The sequence below is a fragment of the Brachyhypopomus gauderio genome, chromosome 7, assembly GCF_052324685.1.
Source record: "Brachyhypopomus gauderio isolate BG-103 chromosome 7, BGAUD_0.2, whole genome shotgun sequence".
NCBI classification, from domain to species: domain Eukaryota; kingdom Metazoa; phylum Chordata; class Actinopteri; order Gymnotiformes; family Hypopomidae; genus Brachyhypopomus; species Brachyhypopomus gauderio.
Genome location: NC_135217.1, coordinates 5,647,294 through 5,671,955, shown reverse-complemented (window position 1 = coordinate 5,671,955; position 24,662 = coordinate 5,647,294). Strand labels below are relative to the sequence as shown.

The 24,662-nt window shown below is 46.9% G+C and overlaps 3 protein-coding genes across 10 annotated transcripts; all 3 read right to left on the bottom strand.

Annotated features, from left to right (window-relative positions):
* Nucleotides 1-761: 761 nt before the first annotated feature.
* On the bottom strand, nucleotides 762-15,203 carry akap10 (A kinase (PRKA) anchor protein 10). Of its 4 annotated transcripts, XR_013132231.1 has the most exons (16): nucleotides 14,833-15,200; nucleotides 13,285-13,332; nucleotides 11,853-12,029; nucleotides 9,942-10,451; nucleotides 9,601-9,699; nucleotides 9,172-9,256; nucleotides 8,610-8,733; nucleotides 7,130-7,266; nucleotides 6,193-6,337; nucleotides 5,670-5,840; nucleotides 5,204-5,310; nucleotides 4,344-4,426; nucleotides 3,407-3,459; nucleotides 3,101-3,196; nucleotides 2,112-2,249; nucleotides 762-989 (listed from the first exon to the last, which is right to left on the bottom strand). XR_013132231.1 is itself a non-coding variant. In XM_077011173.1 (15 exons), the coding sequence occupies exons 1-15, from the start codon at nucleotides 14,852-14,854 to the stop codon at nucleotides 2,244-2,246; spliced, it is 1,857 nt and encodes a 618-aa protein (XP_076867288.1). In that variant the 5' UTR covers nucleotides 14,855-15,203; the 3' UTR covers nucleotides 762-2,243. The 4 variants fall into 4 exon arrangements, 3 of the variants coding, with proteins under 3 accessions (XP_076867288.1, XP_076867287.1, XP_076867286.1); XM_077011173.1 differs by having other exon boundaries at nucleotides 762-2,249; nucleotides 3,101-3,190; nucleotides 14,833-15,203; XM_077011172.1 differs by having other exon boundaries at nucleotides 762-2,249; nucleotides 4,344-4,423; nucleotides 14,833-15,201.
* Nucleotides 15,204-15,421: 218 nt separating this feature from the next.
* Nucleotides 15,422-17,941, bottom strand: selenow1 (selenoprotein W, 1). 2 transcript variants are annotated; one of them, XM_077011170.1, is made up of 6 exons: nucleotides 17,796-17,941; nucleotides 17,099-17,123; nucleotides 16,948-17,001; nucleotides 16,399-16,473; nucleotides 15,937-16,033; nucleotides 15,422-15,843 (listed from the first exon to the last, which is right to left on the bottom strand). In XM_077011170.1, exons 1-5 carry the CDS (start codon nucleotides 17,822-17,824, stop codon nucleotides 15,956-15,958), a joined length of 261 nt encoding a protein of 86 aa, XP_076867285.1. In that variant the 5' UTR covers nucleotides 17,825-17,941; the 3' UTR covers nucleotides 15,422-15,843; nucleotides 15,937-15,955. The 2 variants fall into 2 exon arrangements, with proteins under 2 accessions (XP_076867285.1, XP_076867284.1); XM_077011169.1 differs by having other exon boundaries at nucleotides 15,422-15,802; nucleotides 17,796-17,937.
* Nucleotides 17,942-18,001: 60 nt separating this feature from the next.
* Nucleotides 18,002-24,623, bottom strand: ehd2a (EH-domain containing 2a). Of its 4 annotated transcripts, none has more exons than XM_077011162.1 (7): nucleotides 23,413-24,623; nucleotides 22,983-23,231; nucleotides 22,482-22,661; nucleotides 21,984-22,081; nucleotides 21,003-21,415; nucleotides 20,510-20,674; nucleotides 18,002-19,356 (listed from the first exon to the last, which is right to left on the bottom strand). In XM_077011162.1, exons 2-7 carry the CDS (start codon nucleotides 23,204-23,206, stop codon nucleotides 18,772-18,774), a joined length of 1,665 nt encoding a protein of 554 aa, XP_076867277.1. In that variant the 5' UTR covers nucleotides 23,207-23,231; nucleotides 23,413-24,623; the 3' UTR covers nucleotides 18,002-18,771. The 4 variants fall into 4 exon arrangements, with proteins under 4 accessions (XP_076867277.1, XP_076867280.1, XP_076867278.1 ...); XM_077011165.1 differs by having other exon boundaries at nucleotides 24,382-24,623; XM_077011163.1 differs by having other exon boundaries at nucleotides 22,983-23,920; nucleotides 24,394-24,623.
* Between the last annotated feature and the right edge of the window lie 39 nt (nucleotides 24,624-24,662).

Here is a 24,662-nt window from a genome sequence, read left to right as displayed (position 1 = left end):
TCCTGCGCTACGCGCGTCAGCTCCAAGTGGGCGTGGCCTCATCGGTCGACCGAGATGTTTTCACTGGCGTTTGTATGGTCTATTGAAAAACATTTCAATTCATAACCGTCTAATTTTATTGATCCTTAGCTTAAATCCGTTTCTATAATTAATTTATTGTAATTATTATTATAATTGGTTTATATTCAATATTCAAAGTAAGTAAAAATATGACAGCAAAATTTAGATGCCACATCTAAAATCTTCTCAGTAAGATTTATCTATTTGTTTTTAACAAGTCTTTATTTATTTTGTGTCCACAAGGTAATGCTATTAAATAATACAAGTCATAAAATGTATAGTAATTACGGTATTTCTTTTGCAGTTGTTACTGTAGTACCAAAAGGTATAAGCACGTATTTCACGGGAAGTAAAGGCACTACTGCCCTCTGCTGGGCATTTTCTGTCACTCTTCCATAGTCAAATGGATATACTGTAGTTATACTGCCAGTTTTAAAAACTCAACATGGTAACACAGCGACTTGCTTTCCTCTCACTTTTCTCCCCGTTACATCGAAACGCTTTGCCTGACTGTTCCTCTATTAGCCAAAACAAAGTCATTCTGAACTAGTGTCTTGCTTGCTTAAAATTTCAAGAGTCACTCAACCGTTTACCATCTCCAGATAAGCGTACTTGTCCTGACAAACGGCAATTGTAATATAGAGTAGCTAAAACGTGCGCATCACATATTTACAATAATAAATACAAGAATACAAAGCCACTTCAATAATATATCATATGTATTTAAATCAAACACAATTTAAATATATTATAGATTAAGCACACACATTAGTGGTACATGGTACCAAAAGTCTATTTTTCTGGTTCTTGTCCACATCTCGGTGAGGTCCAAAGCAATGTCATTGATAGCATGTTCAGGGTGTATACTCTTCGAATGGAACAGGCATTACTGAAATTCGCTTCGACAGAGTTGACATTTCATACAAAAACTAAAAAGGGAAGTAAACAAACATACAAACAAAATGAGACAATCACCATAAAAAGAAGTTACAGTAATATATGGGGTAAACCAGAAATCTACATCATAGACTGGAGGCTGGGGGGGTATAAAATTGCACTAGCACTGACGTTGAGCTGGAGTGGGACAGTGGTTCAGGTTAACGAGGAGTCTACACGGACATGGGACTTCCTGCTATGTGAGGCAGGGTGGGAGGAGGAGGGGCATTAAGGTCGGCCCCCTGACCAATCAGGTCCCTTCAGTCTGCATTGTAATGAGGTGTCGGCCATTCAAGCACCTCCCCTGACGCTGCTTTAAACATACCGCCGTAGACTGCATTAAGCCTCAGGAAAACCATAGTGGTGCGAATGTACCCACAGGTAAAACTGTACGTAGTCAACAGTCACTGTATGAGCTATTAAAAAAAAGACTGAAAGATATAAAAAGAAAAAAAAAAGATGGGGAGAGCGTAAGAGTGAAAGAGAGAGGGGGGTGGTTAATAGAGGTGAAGAGAGTGTGTGTGATGCGTGAGCAGGTCTGGATGTGTTGGAGAGACTGTCGTGACGCGGGCCTGTGCGGTTCGTAGGTTAGGTCCCTGCAGGTCTGGATGTGTTGGAGAGACTGTCGTGACGCGGGCCTGTGCGGTTCGTAGGTTAGGTCCCTGCAGGTCTGGATGTGTTGGAGAGACTGTCGTGACGCGGCCTGTGCGGTTCGTTGGTTAGGTCCTTGCACACCTGCCACACTTCGGTCTGGGAGTGGCAGCTCACAGAGGCCCTGGGGCGTCTCGGCTGGCCCAGGCTGGGCTGGTGCTCGGGGGAGGGGCTTTGTTGGCCAGGGGCGTGCTCTCTTGTGTGTGCGCACTGCCACATGTTCACGGCCTTTGCCTCAAGTCCTTGAAACATTTAAAACAGCAACAACATAAAGCCTTCATAATAGAAATGGAAGTGTGGGTCATGTGAGCCCGTGTTCATTTAGTGCATGTATACACACCTATGTCTCACACACACACACACACACACACTCACACACACACACACACACACACACACACACACACACCACCCCCCAACCACCCAACCATGATATGAAGGGGTTCAAGGAGATGCAGGAATGCCTTGTTCTAGTATCAAACGCAGTGTGCAGTGTCATCTCTAGGTGGCGCCGTGTCTGTCTTCGTGATGTCGAGGGCAGCAGCATGGGAAGCCAAGGGCGTTGCTGGCGAACGCTTCTTCACCACAGCGCCAGGTCATAGCTGAAAGACACACACTGATTTAGCAGAGGCCAATGAGATCGTTAAACACACTTCCTCCTCTCTGACACTGACAGACACCCTGCGGTTTGATTCAGCATTATGTAACCAGACATTATGGCTTCATTGAAGAAGAAAAGAACTGACACTCATCAGAAGAAAATAACGCACCCAATACAGTGTCCACTACACACCTGCCTGGAGGTCTACCTTAGTGGACTTTGCTAGTGTGCAGTACACACGTGGAGTACGCTACCTTAGTGGACTTTGCTAGTGTGCAGTACACACGTGGAGTACGCTACCTTGGTGGACTTTGCTAGTGTGCAGTACACACGTGGAGTACGCTACCTTGGTGGACTTTGCTAGTGTGCAGTACACACGTGGAGTACGCTACCTTGGTGGAATTTGCTAGTATGCAGTACACACGTGGAGTACGCTACCTTAGTGGAATTTGCTAGTGTGCAGTACACACGTGGAGTACGCTACCTTAGTGGACTTTGCTAGTGTGCAGTACACACGTGCAGTACGCTACCTTGGTGGACTTTGGTAGTGTGCAGTACACACGTGGAACGCTACCTTGGTGGACTTTGCTAGTGTGCAGTACACACGTGGAGTACGCTACCTTAGTGGACTTTGCTAGTGTGCAGTACACACGTGGAGTACGCTACCTTAGTGGACTTTACTACAGTGTGCAGTACACACGTGGAGTACGCTACCTTAGTGGACTTTGCTAGTGTGCAGTACACACGTGGAGTACGCTACCTTAGTGGACTTTGCTAGTGTGCAGTACACACGTGGAGTACGCTACCTTAGTGGACTTTGCTAGTGTGCAGTACACACGTGGAGTACGCTACCTTAGTGGACTTTGCTACAGGGCTGTCATGCTGTCCTTGCTGCATCACGTCGTTGACTATCATTTTAGCAATTTTCCAGGCCATCTCCTCCTGAGCCTTGGTTAAGAGGACACACACACACACACACACACACACACACACACACACACACACACACACACACACACACACATTATATACAGTGAGATTCATCCTATTAATGCACGGGGATTGATCTGTGTAATGAACTACTAATGGACAACATACGAACATGTGTTCATTAAGTTCTGGTCCTCAGTGAATCGGGACGGGTTTTCCCATGCTCACCTCATCAGAGTTTCCTTGCACCCATTTCTTCATTGCTTGAGAAAACATGGAACCTGTCAGGGGAAGCAGAGAGCAGGTCTCAGTGACACGCCACGCCACGCCGGCAGCACACGCGCTGAACCACAACCTGGCCGACTGGGATTCAGAGGCTAACCAGCACGTCTAGAGTCTCTCTCAGAATCCATTACCCAATGTCCATCATTTGGAATGCGAGGGGTAAACACACAGAGGAATGGGGCGATCGAGCTTCAGAGGGCCTGAGTGAGGGAGACTCGTCTCTCTTGAGTGAGGGAGACTCGTCTCTCTCGAGTGAGGGAGACTCGTCTCTCTCGAGTGAGGGAGAGGGAAATTCTTCTTTCTCTCCATCTGTTCCCAATCACAATCACACCAAATCGCAGCCGCCTTATCACCATGGCAACACACGCTCTCCAAGTCACTCATGCCCAGGCCTGAAGAGCACTTCAACGCGAGCTGAGAGCCAATTCACCCGGCAGACAATACAGCACACATGTGTGTGTGTGTGTGTGTATGTGTGTGTGTGTGTGTGAGAGAGAGAGAGAGAGAGAGAGAGAGAGAAAGAGAGACAGAGACAGACTGAAAGACTTAGACGCACAGCGAAAAAGCTAGAGGGGATTCAACATAATCATGAGCAGAGACTTAAATAGAATTCATACTTGTTTCAAAGGTGAATCAATAAATAAATGCGTTTTTAAACTGAGCTTCATTTGTTCACCTTGTGTGCAAACAGATGACGCTGATGAGGGCGGGGTTTGTTCAGCAGCTGTAATGGGCGGGGTTTGTTCAGCAGCTGTAATGGGCGGGGTTTGTTCAGCAGCTGTAATGGGCGGGGTTTGTTCAGCAGCTGTAATGGGCGGGGTTTGTTCAGCAGCTGTAATGGGCGGGGTTTGTTCAGCAGCTGTAATGGGCGGGTTCTTACCCTTGGATTTTTTGATGTCTGGTTCTGGCTCCGCCTCCCTGATAAACTGACCCAGCTCGTTGACCTTCCCAAAGGTCATTCTTCTGAACAGAAGGGTAGACCGTATTAATGCAGGCACAATGTTTAGGAGACTCAAAAAGATGAATGTTTCTCCAGACCCGAGACAGAGCTGTTGTGAATAACTCCATTTCTTATGGCATTTCAGTACCGTGACCATCATCATAACTGACATTAAAACCTAATCCCTGAGGTGGCTGTTGTAGATCATGTTACAGAGGGCTTCACACTGCCACACTGGGTTGTGGAGACTGAACTCTGGAGAACAATACTCCTTCTGTACCACTGCTCTACTGAACATCAAAGAGCATGCTGAAAACCAGCTAAGAAGGTGAAGACCATCTCTGAGGGAGGTAGAGATGCTCACAGTCTGACACAGATGGCATTTTGGCTCATAGTGATACTGCTGAACTGGAACTGGAGCGCTGGAACTCAAACTCCTAACTCAACCTACTCTCTCTTAGCATTGACCTCAAACTCCATGTGTTTTCAGTTATTGATCTCGAGTTATTCAGTAACTAATGTGTATTATGTCTTTATATTGTATGTATGAAAGGAGCAGTGAGAAACCTAATGTATGCAACACCCCATAGTCTGGGGCTTTTAAAGGTTCAGTTTCAGCTCCCTGAAGCTGCATTAAAATGCAAATCTTGAGCTCAAATCAGCCACTGACTTCAAAGACCAAAGTCAAAGATGCATGACTATAGCATTAGCTTTACACGTACACACGCGTACGTACGTACACACACACGTACGTACGTACACACACACACACACACGTACACACACGTACACACACTCACCCAGAGTACGGTCTCTGGTACAGAGACTCGGGGTCCAGGCTGGAGATGTCCACCGTTATTGCCTCATCGAAATTCTTCAGGATTTTCACGGCCGCTTTTTTGGTGCCCTGTCGTAAGCCGAGGAGAAAGCGTGACATGTTCAGGGAGCCATTCAGATCATGCAGGTGTGGGGCGGATAGGAATCAGGGATCCAGTTTTACTGCCAGCATTACAGCCAGGGAAAGAGGTGTAGTGGAACGCAGGACGTCGTCAAAACGAGACTTATGACGGACACCACATCACACCGGCACCAGCAAATAAGGAGCCAAAACCCCTGGAGTTTATCAGAGCATCTGACAGCATGCTTCTCCGACATGAGGCCAAGCTCCGCCTTCAACGCAAGGCCACTGCAGCAAACCGAAGAGCCACAGGTAGACGGCAGCCAATGAAATCGCAGCTCGAGTGGGAGGCGGATGCAAAGGCTCACCTGGGACTGTGACCCTTCCGAGGCACTGGAGCCCCGGTCGCCGTCCAGGGTCGCGACCTGGCCGGGGGCGCTGGGGTTTCCCCCGAGGAACTCGTCCGCGTGCACAGAATTGATCAGGTCGCTCAAGTACTTGTAGTACAGGTTACTGGACAGGAAGCCTGGCAGATAAACCTGAGAGTTCAGACAAGAGAACGAGACTGAGGGGGAGAGAATGTAAACACTGTCCACAGATCCACTGTACACAAACTCACTCACTCACACACCTTTGATGCTCCTTGGAGGATTCCCATAGGACCGTATGTTAATGTACTTGACACTATTACTTAGCAAATTTCACAGGGACATTATATCTTACTACAGCGAAAGTAACACACACCCGCACACTGGACATACTAGTCTTCCTGATTCATCTCGGAGCCACAGGTCAGCGTGACGACGACACTGGGCCTGGCCCCTCGGTTCCAGCTCTAGCTGAGCTGCCTGTGGGAACTGTGAGGGGTTTAGGACCAGGCTCCACACGCACCTTCTCCATGGTGGTCCAGGCCTGACGCAGAGGCGTGGTGAAGCAGTCTGGCAGGGGGCCTCCCTCCCGACAGATATTGGACTCTATCTCCATCCGAACAGAGTCGCCAAAGCCGAGCGGGTTGGTGGCTTGGAGTGAGAAATACCTGGAGGTGGAAAAATCCGTCAGGCACGTGTTCAGGAAACGTGGAGATGAGAACAGTCAGGTTCTTCTAAAATGGTTGCTGAGAAATACCAACAGGGAGGAAATGAATGATGATTCATGTTGATCATTATCACTTGATCTTTACTTATAGCATTTACTAGACACTCTGGCCCAGAGCAACTTACAGAAGAACCTTTAAATAATTCTAACGGCAGTCCAGCTAGTCAAACTAGACACTAGAGAATTACTTTAGTGGTTCAGTAAAGCTTTATAAAGTATTTTAACCTGTTCAATGTCAAGGAAACTCAAATACAGTTGACAACCGGCCGGAAAGCCAGTTCACCAGCACTTCAGTTTCACTTCAGGGTGTATGCCAGCAGATAAACTACAGTCTGTAACTACAGTCTATAACTAGTCTGTGACTACATTTTATAATTACAGTCTATAACTACAGTCTATAGCTAGTCTATAACTACAGTCTATAACTGTCTGTGACTACAGTTTATAATTACAGTTTATAACTAGTCTGTGACTACAGTATATAACTGGTCTGTGACTACAGTCTAAATACGGTCTATAACTACAGTCTATAAGTGGTCTGTGACTAGTCTATAACTATAGTCTATAACTGGTCTGACTAGTCTATAACTGGTCTATGACTACAGTCTGTAACTGGTCTATGACTACAGTCTGTAACTGGTCTGTGACTACAGTCTGTAACTGGTCTGTGACTACAGTCTATGACACCAGTCTGGGCGGAGCTGCAGGAGTGTGGTGTTGTGAGGTGTCCTACTTGTCGTAGAGGATCATGGCGTCGTTCTGTGCCTCTTGGCCGTCGTACTGGCCTTTCTTAGCGGCCAGCTGGGCCTGGAAGTTATCTGCTGCCAGCCAGAACTGCAGGGTGTTCACCGCGTCCTCCTTCTCCATGTACTGGAACACAAACACACACACGCGCGCACGCACAAACGCACACAAACACACACACCTCAAATTCAGCTTGTAATTCAAGTCCTTATTAAGTCCTCAGTTCAAAAATATAAATAAAATCCCACACCATACACATTAAGTTTTGCTTAATACTGATTCACTAAAAAGTTAAGTCAGCATATTATAAGCTGTTAAACAATAAACAAACACAAGCAGGCCCGTTGACAGTCTTGCTGGGGCCCAGGACAAGAAAGTTTCATGTGCCCCCCCCCCCCCCCCCCCCCTCCTCCGCCCGCTTACGTCATTTGAATTTCCTCTGTAGCAGACAATCCTTGTGTTAGGTCATATATAGTATATAATATAGCCACACATCAAAGCTGTTTCTGACAGCTGACTGGTTTATACTTCATGCGACGCGAGGGTCCGCGCGGCGAAAATGACGTAATCGCAGTGGCACCGCCCGTGCGTGAGGGCCTCACGCGCTGTCGATTCGCGAGGTCGTGCACCTCTCGAATTTTGTAACTTCGCGCGCGCCTCGCTTCAGCGCAATGAACAAAGTCATGTTTGCCGGTTCCATACACCTTTACAAGGTGGAATTAAAGCACTTGTACGTCACTTTAAAGGTCAATTTCAATATTTCCCAGCACGTTAAACCTAATTAAGTTAAATATTTATACATATACTCGAAATAATTCGCTTTTTAAATCACATTATTTAATGGCTGTTCATTTTCAAAACGCCCAAACGTCTTCACGTTCTCTCATGTTTCGTCCTGGAATTACAAGAGGCTCGTATAACGTAATACAGGATATTTAGTTTTAAAATACAAGTACTTTAGCTTACTTTAGCACTTTTCAAACCTGGAACACAATGCAACATTAAAATTCGTCAGATAAATATTTTTCCTTTCTTTTCTGCGCTACAGATTTCTGTTTACTTTAACTATCCGCCACTGTATTTCCCGCTGTTGGGCGGGTACCAGCCGGTTACGATAGGTGCTGGATCAAACCATTTTTCAGTGGGAGGCGGGGGTGTATGCACTTAATGGAAAATATGCAGATAGGTAAAAAAAACATATTTTTAGCCATTGAGCTTATTTTAAGTATATAATTTTATATTAATGAAAAATTTCAAGATTATTTAAAATTATAGACTTGAAATAAAAAATAAATTGCTGGGCTCTTTGATGGGCCCCCCTGGCCCTGGGGCCCGGGACAACAGACCCGGTTGTCCCCCCCTGTCGACGGGGCTGAACACAAGCACTCCAGGGTTATGAGAGGAACCTGAGGAACCCAAGGAACCTGGGCCTCAGGATGTACTGGAGTAGAAGGATGTGGAGCTCTCACCTCAGAGAAGTAGAAGAGAGCTGACTCGCAGAACAAGATGTCCGCCAGGAACACGGAGCCGCTGGTCAGCACCTCGATCTGGTACTTACAGAAATAATGGCTACGCAAGAACTCGCTGAAGTGTCTGGAGAGAGGGAGGGAGAGAGAGAGAGAGAGGAAGAGGGGGAGGGAGAGAAAGGGAGAAAGTGGGAGGAGAGAGAGGGAGAGAAAGAGAGAGGTATGTGATCAGAAAACACAAGGTAAAGGCTACAGAGCAGCCAGGTTGTAATCGAGCTCTGTATGATTTTAAAGGGCCTTTTTTTTTATACCAACAGCACCAGCACGGACAATGCTGAAAAATGAAAGCTACTCGTCCTCAAAGCCATATTAACCAGCTGTCCTATATGGTGTATACATGTCCACCCTTTTAAAATAAATTCCATGAAGCCTTTTCTTTGACAAAAACAAAACAAATATTTGCCCGCTGTGTTAATGTTCTAAAGCACTTGCAGTTTGATGGAAGGAAACAGGGCTGGAGAAAAAAGAGGGAGGAGTCCATAGAGAAGGAGGAGGAGTTACTGACTGCTGCTCCATGATGGCGAACACCACCGACTGTGCGATGATGAAGCAGTTGGGGTCCACCTGTCCGTCCTCACCGCAGATTTTAGCTGACGAGAGACAAACGACGTCAACGGCCGCTCAGACATACGCCACTCGGCACAATTACTCCGCATTTAGCTTCCCCAAAGATTCGTTTTCTAGTCATTCACGAGACACCGAGGCCTCAGACGAGAAATTAGCACATCGTTATCACGACGAAGTCGTTTTAGTGTTAACAGACAGAATCCCAGAAGGACTCGAATGTCAGATAATTAAATTTGCAGCTGAAAAAACACACACACACACACACACACACACACACACACACACACACACACACACACACACACACACACATTCAGCCCGGATGAATCGATGGGTCACGGCGGTGAGCGGACGCTGTCTCTCTTACCCACGATGTCGTTGCGTATCTGCTCGGTGATGGGGATGGGCCTAGGAGCGTCCGGTGAGATGTACTTGGTGAAGATGTTGACAGCGTCTCTCTCTATACCTGCAGGAGTTGAAGAGGACGTTGTGGTTGAGTGGACAACATCGTGTACAAAATCTACAGCTCCTCAAACCACACAACGGACATTCGAATCTGAACTACTACGCATTTTTTTCCACATGACTTAAATGAGGGAGGAAACGCACGGCTGAGCCTCGAATGGGGATGAACTGGCCTGAACTATCTGATCAAAACAGCTTCCTTTAACTGCATTCACCCGTCAGCCCCTTGTGTTGAGCACTCACTCTTCATGAGCTTGTCCGACAGCTCTCGGAGGGCCCCGCCCGCCTGGCCTTTAACCGGCGTCCCGGCTCTGGAGGAGTCCGCGGAGGCCATCTGGCTGGGCGTGTCCACCCGAACCGGGGTCCCGCCCCCAACGTGGGAGTTAGTGTCCTGGGGACTGGGGGTGAGCGGCCTTGACGGGATCCGGGACAGGAAGGGGTCTTCAGGCTCCGCCCAGGGGGAGGTGCCAAAGGGTGAGGGCATGTCCGGAGAGGTGGGGGAGGCGGGGCAGAGGGCGGGTTCAGCCAGGGAGCTGTGCTTGACCGAGTTGAGGCTGTGGGCGCGTACGCGGGACCAGCTGGTGGAGCGGAAGCTCTCGGCGTCCAGCCAGAAGCGGGCCAGGTGCTCGGCGCCCCGCGCCTCCAGGAGCTGCAGGTAGTACGGCAGGGCCACAACGTCCCGAAGGACCTGTTCCACCGTCTTAGACAGGCGCGAGCGCGTCTCCTGCGCCTGGTAGTTCACGCTTGAGCGCCCTGACGCACAAACACACACACAGGTATCACATTATACTACCCAATACTACCATACAATTACATGGAAGAGTTCAAATAAAAAAAAATGTAAGCAAAATGAAAACACATTCCTTTTCATATGTTGGAGCTTCTGTATAGGAGGTTTTTCTGTAGATTAAACGTGTAGATTATTAAAGTGTGGCTCAGAAGTGCCTCTCACTGACATCATTAAAGCGCCATCGTTGAACCTCACACCTGCACGAGCGATACAGCGCTGCAGAGTCAAACAATGACGACCACGAACGGGTTTCCAGTTGACAAGGAAGGGCCTGAAACCCGAGTCCCACACACACACACGCGTGCATCAGACTTGGCCAGCCGGCTCCTGCGTGCTTTTCCCATTGCGTCATTCACGAGACGCGCTCTTGCTACGCCCACGCCGCTAACCTGCTACACAACCCACGACACCGCTACACAAATAGACACAAAAAGGCCTCCACCCAGGTGGTGGTGGAGAGGCACGGCGGCAGGCCACAGAGCTTAAAGCATACGGGGCTACTGCTGTACAAAACACCCCGGGGGAAGGGGGCGTGGTGGTCAGGGTGGCAGGGCGGAGCTGCGACTGAGAAGAGGGCGTGTCCCTAGAAGAATGGACCAACCATGGAGCGCTTAAAACATGTCTTGATGAAGCATGCACTTCAGTAGCGCCCTCATGTAACACCTGTGACAGTTACACCACACACAAACACACACACACCTGCACATAGGTAGCGTCTGCATCTGAGAAATGGACCATATCTGAGTCAAGCACAGGTACACACATGTAACATATATAGCAACCTTCACCACAACAGAAATGAAGGAGAATATTTATATACATGTGGCTCTCGCGATGCTGTTAAGGCTATTTGAGGGCTGTGGTAGTTCAGGGTGTGAGCCAACAGGTGGCGCTGAAGGGACTATACATCATGCTTCTCTGCCTTGCAGATGTGAGCCGGTTCAGGCATTACTGAGAGAGCAGCAGGCGTCCGGGCGGTCAGAACCCGACCCACACCCACAGCCCTCTCACACTGCTCCACTACTGCAGGGCCTCTCACACAGGAGCCTCTCGGCAGGAGCCCAAAGCCCAGCTGGTCCAGCCACAGTCTGGTACAGTGGAGGCAGAATGTCATCTTCTCATCAGGTCCCCAAAGTGGGCGCGCTTGCCCAGGTCCCCAAAGTGGGCGCGCTTACCCAGGTCCCCAAAGTGGGCGCGCTTGCCCAGGTCCCCAAAGTGGGCGCGCTTGCCCAGGTCCCCAAAGTGGGCGCGCTTGCCCAGGTCCCCAAAGTGGGCGCGCTTGCCCAGGTCCCCAAAGTGGGCGTGCTTACCCAGGTCCCCAAAGTGGGCGTGCTTGCCCAGGTCCCCAAAGTGGGCGTGCTTACCCAGGTCCCCAAAGTGGGCGGCCTCCATGTGGCTGGGCTGCTTCTTGAGGATGGCCGTGCGGCCGCGGGCGAAGGAGTCCATGTTGGCCGAGATGGCGCTGATGGCCACGTGGCTGGGGCCCGCCGCTTCCAGGATGGCATGATGGTTTCGGGCGGGCGAGCTGGGCAGAGGTGTGACTGTGGAGAAGAGGAGAGAGGTGAGTGGGGAGAAGGGAACGTCGAGGACATTCGTCCTGGGATCTGTGAAAGTCTGTGAGTCTGCTGGAACAACAGGTCATTAATCTGTGTACAAAGTGCAAAATGTAAACACCATAAACCTGTCGTTACGTCACACCTGAGCTTCCTCATTCAAAATGGGCTTTTATATTCTTGCTCCTTTTTAAATTGCTTTCATATGGGATAAACAACATGACACAATGGCTGTTTTGGTGCAGTCTCAGTAGCCCTGCTGCTAAGACATGGGCCACAAGTTCACTCTGTGGGTGTGGTCACTGCGGTTACTGGGACTGCACCTTCTGAGCTGATCGACTGGATTTGCTGTGTTTCCTGTCTGGGTTTTGAAGACTTATTTTGAAGACTTAATCAGTCTTAATCTGTGTTTCATGGTTTTCGGATATTCAAACTTCCATATAACTTGCATTGCAAGTTAACTTGAGTTGCATTTGTTTTTGCGACGTGATCGGCTGTTACATCCATCCTTATCGAGTAGAACAGAACTACATCTCCCATCCATCCTACTGTGAAACACCATTGCTGTGTCTAATCTAATCTATTATATGTATGAGACCACGTCATGCTCTACGTGCCGTTTAATCACCAAACACAGCGTGCACGACCTCAGGCTTGACCCCTGAGTGATACGCACCCTCACGAGAGCCCCTGGGCAAACCTCTGCCTGCCACGCAGCGATGACCTTCAAGGACGCTGGGAGGAGTCCCCAGGGCTGTACAGTAGCCAGCTGACTGGGAGGCTGCCACTTCTCTGACTGGGAGGCTGCCACTTCTCTGACTGGGAGACGGCGACCCACTGGCCTTTACCTGATCCTCAACCCCACCCTCTTCCTAACAGTGCTGTCTTTTATTAGCTCGACGTCGCCTTCCTAACCCACTCCATTAAAGTGCATGCCGCTGCACTATTTAAAGGCAAAGGTTTCAAAAGGTGAGAGGCGAGCAGCACAGGCTACTGGGTATTAATTAATGACGCAAGAGGACACACTACAAAAAGACCTGCCTGCCCTGAAGGAGCTATTACACCATGGTATTTCAGCTGAAGCAGTGCTAATGTATTCGCAAAAATAACCATAACAATGTTTAAATAAAGTTCAGGTGTCAAAGAATGTGGCAACACACATTAGAAAGGTTGAAGAGTAATAATAAAACACTGATGTAGCCTACGGTGAGGGGCAGGCTGCAGGAGAGAGTGGCGTACTCACCCCTGCCTGCTTTAGCATCTACTGGTCTCTCCAGCTCCTTCCCTTTAGCTGTGGGACAAAGCACATGAGAGCTGAGCGTGCAGGACCTGTTACTGGAGAACAGGTTAAAGAAATGTGGGGCCACAGACCAGATGGTGAAAAACACACACTAGGTGCACACTATACATGTGTCTCTCTACACACTATACGCCATACGCGTGCCGCTCTATACGCCATACGTGTGTCGCTCCTGGAACAACTATGAACGTAAGGAGGGACCCACATAAAAATGTACTTATGAGAGCTGGTGTTTGTCTGAGTGCAAGATTTAGCATAGTTGATAAACCACAGGTGTTAGGAAGAGTCAACAGGTGTTGGGGTAATAAATCACTATATTTTATATTTATAACAACATATTACATTAATTATTAATCGCATCGCTTCTTATTTTGTTATTCAACGCAAGACACATTTACCATTTTTAAACAAAACCAAAACATAGCAAACAACACTTCAGGAGCAATGTAAATGTAAGACTAATGTAAACACTGCGAGCTGTGAGGATTTTCAGTATCAGCTCTAGAACGTTCCATCCTTCTCAACAGTGTCACTGGGAAAATAAGCCCAACACAGAAGGGATTCACTGTGATCCACGTCATTCACAAGGTCAAAGCCTATAGATCTGTACGCACTGCAAGTGCAGTGAACCGGAACTTTATGAATTAAGATCTCCTAAAATGCAGCAGTTGGACAGGCAATATCCCAGTATCTATGAAGTACTATATGAAAGTACTTTATATACTCCAATCTATGGAGTAGATCTATGTTTATTATAAATAATGTCAATATTCATGATGTTACTTGTGACTTGTGGAATCAAAGTAACATTATTTTGCTCTTTTACACTTCTTAATTGAAAAAGAAAGAGCTGGGATGAAAGGAGGGATGGATGGAGAGATGCAGGGGCGGTGGGATGAAAGGAGGTATGGATGGAGAGATGCAGGGGCGGTGGGATGAGTGGAGGGATTGCAACACCTTCACATCCCCAGTCCAGTCCTGGAAGGTGAGGTGAACCAGCACGTCGAGCGGCGGGAACAACCCGCCGACTTACGACCTGCGGTGGGGGGGGGGACCGACGGGGTCGCAGGCCGCCACCCAACGTCGAGGTCTTGACATGTAAAGTGAACAGACACATGACCCAAAGCGTCCTCCACCGTTCCCACCGCAGACGCGCGGCCGGCCGGTTCACGGACACGGGAGTCCCGGGGCGTGAGGCCCACCGGGCTGCTGCGCGTCACCCAGACGGTAAACTGGGATGACGGTCCCACCGGCCAACAGGAAGGCTAGCTCGTTAGCCTGCTAGCTAACCAACCAACTAGCCCTCAGTGTACACGAATTTGGCCACACGCAGCTACTTAAAGGAGTTAAATACGTTAAACGAAGCGAATAACGTAAACGGGACGGTCCTCGGTGGCCTTAAACGCCGCTAACGTTTTCCCCTCAACGTCTCGTGCGAACGTGTCGCCTAGCAACTCGGCTAAAAGGGCTCGCGCGCGGCCACTTCCTCACCTCTCCGTCTGAAGAACGACATGGCGGCTCGTCACGCTGCGAGTGCGTCCTCAGCTCAGTGACACCGTCCCGCGGCTCCCCGGCTCCCTTCATTCATAACACGCGGGAGTGTGTGCGGCTCGGGGGCTTTTCCGTGCGCGGTCAAATCCCAAACGTTCCCGTTCTGTCATCGGCTGGCCGCGTCGCCATATTGTCAATAAACGTCTCACTTCCGGAATTCTGCGGGCAGCGTTTCTAATGGGAGTTGTGGGGAGACGCGCGACATATTAAAAAGACCTTTTTGTCCATTTTTGAGCGCCACCAACATAAACGTGCGTGTTAAAACGCCATTACCGCAGTGGTCCGCTTGCATTTACGTAAATGGGAAATAAATATGCAATAGTCGAAACCTGAAGTGAAAGAATGAGTTGCAATCCCTATAATGTTGTGCAACACAACATTTGTCCACAGGATGGCAGCATTGCACTTCATACGGATACTGGGCCTTTTTATATATGTTACTATCTTAATTATTGAGTTTACTCATATCAGTTAATCAACGATTAATCAGTGTGTATTGCACGTAAATGAAGTAGTCACATCCAAGTAGCAAGTTTTCAACACTTTAATTAGTTTAGGTTGCATACACTTTAATTTCCTTAAACTAAAAAAAGCTGGGAAAAAAGAATTTCAGAGCTAACTTCTTTTTTATTACTATTCACAATGTTACATATTCTCTAACTTGTGCAATTTCAGTAACAGGTTCTCACAAAGCAATGAAAAGTAAACCTTAAACAAAGATAACAACAACAAAAAAAGTTTTCTCCTGGGTAAGTGTTGCATAAATCCGTTTCACATCTGGAGTTTGCCAGCTCGGAGGGCCTTCTCCTCGGACGTGCGGGCTCATCATGCGACATCCGTGTTTGGGACACTTCGGAAGTCACGGTCATTGTTGCACGGCCAGAGGGGTTGACAAACAGAGACGGACAAACTGCCAGACGGGGGAAGGAAACGAGAGACACCAGGTGAGCGCTGCAAAAGAGGACGGAGGAGGAATGGACGCTACATCTGCTCCTACAACAGGAAAATGGCAATAGGTGATGAAGGTGCTGGTGAAGATCTCACCTCCGACATTAGAGCGGCATCATTTTCCAATTGCGCTTTCAATAGCCTTCACAATCTTGGCCATCTTCTGTTCACTATCCACAAAACCATCTCCGTTCTGTCAAAAGCGAGCACACATGCAGTCATGCGTAACTTGTCAGACCACCTAACACTGTGTTACTGTGTGTAAATGACTAAGCTTAGAATGGAAACTTGAAACGCATATGGGACACAAGTGTTGAATAACCATGCAGACACAATACAGGTTTAACATTACAATGTTCTCCTCACCCATCACACTGGGTGCTGGCCTGAAGATATAATTTCAGTGTCAGATAGATAAACAGAAATATCCAGTTTATTTTATTTTATTCACAAAGATGCATAAAAAAGTGTGAACATTCATCAGTTCCTTACAATCTCAGCCATGGGGATGTAAATACACTTGCTAACATTTGTGAATCTGAATTCCACAGTGTTTACCTTCTTGGAGTGGACCAGTTTGCCATTCACCTGCACCTCAAACCACCCAGATGATGTGGGTGTGGCCTCACCAGACTATAAAGAGACACAGCTGTGAGAAAAGGAGGAACTAAACAAAAAACAACCTAAAACTATTACTTACTTTAGTAGAGAGCAGTGTAGCGGGAGCAGGTTACTGCCTAGTTAACAATACTTTTATATTATTAGAATGAATAAACAACACATTTAGTTATTTAAGATGGCAAATAGACAAAGTCACTTAGGTTTGTATATATTTGGAAAGGTATAATCACAATACTGAGCATACAGAAAATGCACAATAAGGCAGCAATCCAGTTGATAGCTCTGTCATGAACTAGAACACCTTCTATACTGAAAATGCCGCACAACTGAAATTGATCTTAGAAGGACAAAACATTCAGACCCAGCCCATCTCAGACTGGCTAATCCAGTTCACCAATGTACTGAATATCTAATCTAATCCAGTTTACTAATGCAGTGAATGTCTAACCTCATACACTACTGAATGTGTCGGACGGAGTAACTTACAATCTCAAGGTCGCCTGGAAATTCATCTTCAAGCAACATCATGAGCTTGGTGAACTATAAAACAACACAGCATCAAAGTTCAAACACACTCAAAACTACAGAACAAGCATGAAACACAAGAAGAACATGCAGTGTGTGAAGTGGAACACACCTTGGGTCTGTACCCTCATCCACCACTAAAAAAAGAGAAGTGGTATTAATAACAATAATAAATACTATTATATGGTACAATTACTGAACATTATACACTTTATTATTATCATTATTAAGAAGAAGTATTAAACAAATACTGAATATTGATTTCTTAGACCTTTGGACTTTTTAAATACACAATTGGGTATATGGATATATTGTGACAATGCAATATCAATACATAAAGTTGGTATTATGCTTTACGTAAGTTAAAGGTATGAAAAAAATCTAACATGAAGTCTAACGTGTTTGTTAAGATCTGGCCATCCATCAATGGTTGCTGGAGAAAAAATATGACCGGCTTTCAAGTCCTAGAAACCTGGTATAACTGGAATGCAGCTATGCGTCTGATAATGCAGAAGCCATTGCGTCGAGACGACAGTCCCGAAAGAGCGAAGGCTGTTTCGCCCTTTTCGAAATGATCTGTAACGCTTACGGCCTCCATCAAGTGTAGAAATTATTGGAGGACCTCTTTGTGGTTTATTATTAGCTGACTGAAGAATATAAATGCGCCGTTTCTATCGTAACTCCTTATCTGTAGCACAACACACCCACGTAGCTTATAAACACTGGATCGGTGCGCGTCTCAACGGATGACAACAAATCATATTTTTTTCGGACCTATGCGCTATAAATAGGCTACTGCGTTAACCTACCAGTAGATTATATGAATTTTGACTCCCATTTCGGCGTTTGCAGAAGATCTTGCCAGGAGCAAGCAACTGTTGTATGAAGGAAGTGGAGCAGTGAGTGATTTGGAGATGTGATTCCGTGTTTATTTCCTTGTTTCCTACCAACGAGACGAGGCGGAGCGACAAAGAGTCAAGAGAACATGCAAGATGCTCAACTTCACTCCACTTCCTGAACACTCATGGCATAACAACGCTTAATAAAATCCATATAAACATCAATATAAAACATTTAAAAATTGTTTGCATGCGATATAATTAATAAACAAAGTCGTTTAAAACCACAATGTTTTAATGGCAATTTTGCGGATTTGTCCTCTCTAACCTCGGACGCAATGCCAGTCGCAAATGGTTTATGGAGGTCATAATTTACTAATCAGTTATTTACAGAGTGCAGCTACTAAAATGAACTCGTACAAAGTGCCCGGTATAATAGGAAAGTCTGCAACAGTGCACCATCTTATCTTAACTAGTATCTTTGGCTCTCCTGCTTCGTTGCCCGTCGGTTTTGTTGTTGTTGTTTTTTGTTTTTATATTACAAGGCTATATTACGTATATTTTATATTACGGTCCCACACTATTTTAAAATAAAAATACCAATGATGAATAAAATGTTCCTTAATGAAAGCAAACGAAATAATGAAAGCAAACTATATACATTTAAGCAGATGTCATGCAAAGAAAAGTAAAATAATAAAACAACTTGAATTATCTGTATAATAAAATTAATGTGCGGGTGTTCACAATAACATCTGTAATAACCTGTAAAGAGCAAATGGACAGATTCCACGTGTTTGGTAGCCTATTGCTCAGAGCTAGGTGCTGATATCTTAAAATCCTTAAATTCTTTTAAGTTTGTTCTTGTAGGTATAAAAGAGTTTTTATATATGCAATTACCATTCATCTGAATCAAATAACAGGGGTACGGGGGGGGGGGGGGTCTTTATGCATCCCCACAGTCTTTACTGTTCTCTGTATTTGATGTCCTGCGCCTTCTTTTGGACGGAGGCACGAGGTGGGGGGGGAGCATCGGCGGCAGTCCGAACCCCTCCAGCTTCACCTCCATCAGGTGGCTGGCCAGAGCAAACTCCTCCTCATCCAGCATACCGTCGCGGTCCACGTCCGCCAGCCTCCAGATCCGGCCCAGGACCGAGCTGGGCAGGCGGGTGCCGAGCATCCAGTCCTTCACCTGGGTGCCGCTCAGTTTGCCCTGATGAGGAGACAGGTTGTAGAAGATCTCGTCGTACTTCGGTTTGTCCCTAGAGACCACCCAGCCCTCGTCGGACGGCTCCGCGTTCTCGCCGGCGGGCTCCGGGTGACAGAAGGGGTTCAGTTCTGCGAACGGTCCACTGCTCGTGTCCAGCAGGGCGCCGCCTTGCACGCCGGGTCGATACGCTGCCTCACGCTCTTCTTCTCGCAGAAGAGGCATCAGCTTGGCAATGTCGGTGGTCAAGAGCTCGTCCAGATCAGCCAAGAGCCTGGGCTTCAGGGCCTTAAATCTGGAGAAGTCATGATTCATGAGCTGCTCCTACCAACAGCAGAGGGTCAGACAGGGTCAGAATCACTCAGAAGTAGATTTAAATTTAGGTACAAAACAATCTGATGCTGAACTCAAGAATGTGTATTTTTTTGTGGTTGATTTGGGCCAGCTGAGGTTTGAGTTAAACGCTAAAGGCCAGGTGTGTTTGGGGTGAGCTGGAGGAGACCTGCATCCTTGAGGTTTGAGTTAAATCCTAGAGGCCATGTGTGTGTGGGGTGAGCTGGGGGAGACCTGCATCCTTGAGGTTTGAGTTAAATCCTAGAGGCCATGTGTGTGTGGGGTGAGCTGGGGGAGACCTGCATCCTTGAGGTTTGAGTTAAATCCTAGAGGCCATGTGTGTGTGGGGTGAGCTGGGGGAGACCTGCATCCTTGAGGTTTGAGTTAAATCCTAGAGGCCATGTGTGTGTGGGGTGAGCTGGAGGAGACCTGCATCCTTGAGGTTTGAGTTAAATCCTAGAGGCCATGTGTGTGTGGGGTGAGCTGGGGGAGACCTGCATCCTTGAGGTTTGAGTTAAATCCTAGAGGCCATGTGTGTGTGGGGTGAGCTGGGGGAGACCTGCATCCTTGAGGTTTGAGTTAAATCCTAGAGGCCATGTGTGTGTGGGGTGAGCTGGGGGAGACCTGCATCCTTGAGGTTTGAGTTAAATCCTAGAGGCCATGTGTGTGTGGGGTGAGCTGGGGGAGACCTGCATCCTTGAGGTTTGAGTTAAATCCTAGAAGCCATGTGTGTGTGGGGTGAGCTGGGGGAGACCTGCATCCTTGAGGTTTGAGTTAAATCCTAGAGGCCATGTGTGTGTGGGGTGAGCTGGGGGAGACCTGCATCCTTGAGGTTTGAGTTAAATCCTAGAGGCCATGTGTGTGTGGGGTGAGCTGGGGGAGACCTGCATCCTTGAGGTTTGAGTTAAATCCTAGAGGCCATGTGTGTGTGGGGTGAGCTGGGGGAGACCTGCATCCTTGAGGTTTGAGTTAAATCCTAGAGGCCATGTGTGTGTGGGGTGAGCTGGGGGAGACCTGCATCCTTGAGGTTTGAGTTAAATCCTAGAGGCCATGTGTGTGTGGGGTGAGCTGGGGGAGACCTGCATCCTTGAGGTTTGAGTTAAATCCTAGAGGCCATGTGTGTGTGGGGTGAGCTGGGGGAGACCTGCATCCTTGCGCAGTCGGGAAAATCCCCGGGCGAGAGCTGGTGTCTCTGCTGGATCCTGGAGAAGAGCAGTGGGAGGTCGTAAATCAGGTCCCGCTTCTTGTGGTCTCGCCGGAAGACGAGGGGCATCTCCTCCTTCAGGGCACTGATGATGTAAGCATGGGCCTGGGAGGAGGGTAGGGGTGAACGTTAGGTCACTGAGGCCCGTGGTGTTTATCTATTTATCTATTTTTGTACTTTTTACAATATTTGCACTATATATTTGTATTCAACTTGTATCTTGTTACTTACACGTACACTGCTGTTACAACTGAGAAATGATAAATGTACACACATTTATTCTCTCTCTCTCTCTCTCTCTCTCTCATATCAGCTATCTTAAGACCTGTCTTTAATAAACACCATTTAAATGATGAATGTGTTACACGTATGTGGCGTATGTGGCATTAGCATTGAAAGGTACATGTAAGCTCACAGGCACATGCCGTCTCACCCTTACAAGGCGTGCCCTCTTCACCAGGTCATTGAGCTTTCTCAGAGCAGAGCTCCGGGGCAGATTCTGGATATCGGCGAACAGATCTTCCTCCTCGCGCTGGAACAGCTTCTGGTTGTCCGTCACCTTGAGCGGAGCCGACCAGAAGGAGCCGATGTAGACCCTCAGCACCTCCGGGGTGCGGAACGCTTTGCCCAGCGACCACATGAGGGCGCCGTACACGCGCATGAGCTGCTGCGGGTGCACGGCGTCCGCCTTGTTGAGCACCACGCGCAGCTTGTCCTCGTTGCCCCGCAGCGCGGCGATGGTGCGCGAGAACTCGTCGGACAGCTCCAGCTTGTGGGCGTCGCAAAGCAGGATGACGCGGTCCACGTGCTCGGCGAACCAACGCACCACGGCAGGGAAGTCGTACCCTAGCGGGGAGGGCCGAAACGTTCAGGGATCTCAGCTGGTGTTCACAAAGCGGCACAGATAGGGTGGTGCTGATGGAGGACCAGGTTTTGGGTGTATGAGCCATAAATTAACCATAAATATGACTTGAAATGACACTCTGTCCATGTTATTAGAAGCACCTTCTGTGTGCTAATATTATTTGGAAGGTGGCACATTCTGAACACAGCAGAATAATGCAATGCTTCACACAAAAGCTTTTGCAAATAAAAAAAATTTTACTTGATGAACGATAATTAGCTGTATGTAAATAAGATCATGCTATTTTGCTTTTTTAAACCTTAAATTAAGTTCATTTTGGGTGAAATATTCCTTTAAAAAGTACACACCAGACATCAATATGACTGTATTTCCATGATTAGAGTACAGATGTGGGCCTCAAAAGTGTACAGGTATTTGCATCAAGGCCAAGGAGGCGGTCTTATGTAAATGAGTGTTGTGTCTTATGTAAATGAGTGTTGTCTTATGTACATGAGTATTGTGTCTTATGTAAATGAGTGTTGTCTTATGTAAATGAGTATTGTGTCTTGCCTCTGCTCATCTTTCTCTTTGAGCTGGACAAAATTCCTGGTGTGTCAATGATGCTGATGCTCTCCAGAACCTGGTTTGGAAAGTGCACACACTGGAACCTACAGGGACACCCAGCAATCAGTGTAAATCACAAGAGCAGGAGCCCTAGTGAACGTAAACAAGTGAACAATCCAATGAGTGAACAAGTGAACAGACAGCTCAAAAAAAGCCCCAGGTCAGATACTGAACTCTCTTAGGTTGTTCTTTAACTTTCCCCGTTTGATTTATATGTCTGTAATACCCCAACCTCAGTTTAACAAAAATGTTTGGCCAAGTGCACCATTTAAGGTGCCAAACATAACATACAGCTCCTCTGTGCACCCACCCTGACTCAAGAGTCTGAGTGCAGATTCTTCTGTTTCTGTTTAGTGGCTGAAGTTCAAGCCACACATTGAAAACATGCACGTTGGCTCTCCCGGTCTCCACCAGCCATCTGGACACTGTCCCGCCCTCACTCACCGGTTCAGAAAGGTGGTCCCAAAAGGGCTGAGTTTGCGGAAGGGCTTGTTGGGGTCGACGACGAGGGCGTTGCCCGGGATGACGTTGTGAACGTCCCCGTGCATTATAGCGGTGAAACAGTCTGACGTTGGCTCTGGACCAATCCTGCCACCTGGATACTCTCCTTGTTCAAGAAGATACCTGAAAAGCGTATTGCATCAAACTCAAGGTTCTCAGCTTCTGGGTCACTTTTGCATTGTAGAAAAGTGTCTTTTCTCCACTCCAACACTATATACTTACTTAGCAATTAGTAAGTATATACTATATACTTAGCAATACACTATATACTTAGCAATTAGATGAAGCTAAACAGGTAAAATTGGAACCACATTTGGATGTTGGACATATACTGAGAATAACCCAGTGTTCCTGCTGACATAAAACTTCACAGCTCAGTTCAGTCGAGACAGCATTTCACTCGCCAGCTCCCAGTCTCATTCATTCACATTCGTCGTCGTTTACCTAATGAAGGTAGTCTTCCCTGTCGAGTACTGACCCACCACCAGGATCATGGGTTTGTTGTCAAAATCTGCTTCCTCCAGGCTGGGCGAGTGGAAGTCAGAGAAGGCGTAATACTTCTCCAGAGGAAGCAGCTTCTGACGGTAGAGCCACCTCAAGCCCTCGGTCACCGTGCACACCTCGTTCAGGGATTTCACACCCTGGTTCTTCAGATCTTTGGAAGACATCAAGCTGGAACTGTATTCTGCCAGTCTGAACAACACAGACACAATGTTCTCCGTGTTGTTTCATGTTCTTGGTGCAACAGGACACATGTTATCAGGCTTCTGGCAAAACAAGCAAGGACCATGTGTATGGACATGGAGATGCAAAGGAACACTACAGTGTTGAGAGAACTGTGTAGGTTTGAATGAAAGACACTGGACTGTTGTACCTTGTTCAGCATCAATGTCTGACTGGTCTCGTAACATCTATAAAATCTCCCAGTGCAAGGATTTCTGCTCATCCACTGGAGACCCACTGCACTGCACAGGTTCCATGTTTTAGCTTACATATTCCAATTCATCTGTGTATTATCAAAACATTTTTGAGTTGGATTATGTGCCAGAACAGAAAAGTGCTCAGACCTCAGGACCAAACTACAAATCCCTTCTCACAGTGCAAATCAACAGACTTTTAAAACATTTTTCTAATCCACAGCGAGACTATGTTGTGCTGGTCAACAACAACAGCTGTGCTTTAATTGTTCTCCTTGAGCAAGACTGTGAATAGCGGGGACTCCCCAACTGAAGGCCAGCACTTATAGGACAAAAAGAAAAAGAAAAGGTTTCAATGGGACTGGGTGGGGGTGCGAACAGTCTGAAGAATGCAGAAATAACACTGTCATCATAGTGGGTCTGGAAGTACAGTCACCACATCACCCATGCTCCAGATGCACTCATCTATAATGCATGCGGGTATAAGGAAAAGGAATAAATGAGGGCAGTAAATCATAGAATGACAATTTTCATGACCAAATAAATCCTAAAGTACATGAAATAATAACAGAAATTGAATAAAAACAGGCATTATGTGTCCATGCTGTCAAATAGGAATTTGCTGATGCCTGTAAAGGAATTGTAATGTCCTAGAAAGCGAGACAAAATAATAACAAATATGAATTGCGCATGCAATGGTCACAAGCTACAAAATCATCCATGGTGGTTTTCTATCAATTATTTTCTATGACTTTAATATTCTGCTCATGCTAAAAAAACTTCATGTAGGCTACTCTGACAGCTGAACATGACGATCTCAAAAACATTATTTTACAGACAAAACAACCATGTGCACGCTTAGGTTTATGGAAGCCCAAACTACACATAGAGAACCACGATAAACTCAAAAGCACTCCAACACTTACTAGCGTTTTTACCTTTGAGAACAGGCTGAAATGATGATCCCTCTTGTCCCAGTAGAAAACCACAACACAGACCTTTATCAAGCAGACTCCGTATAGACTTGATTAGATTCAGTTATTTGAATCTAAACACAGAAAACAGTAAAAGGAGTGTATATGCAGGATTGCAGCCCAATTGCAAAGCCAGAGTCGTAGAGGGTTGTAGTGTTCACAGTTCCAGATGTTGCGATGGGTGGGGTAGTGGATCAGTAAATCTCTAAAAAAAAAACCTGAAATATAATGAG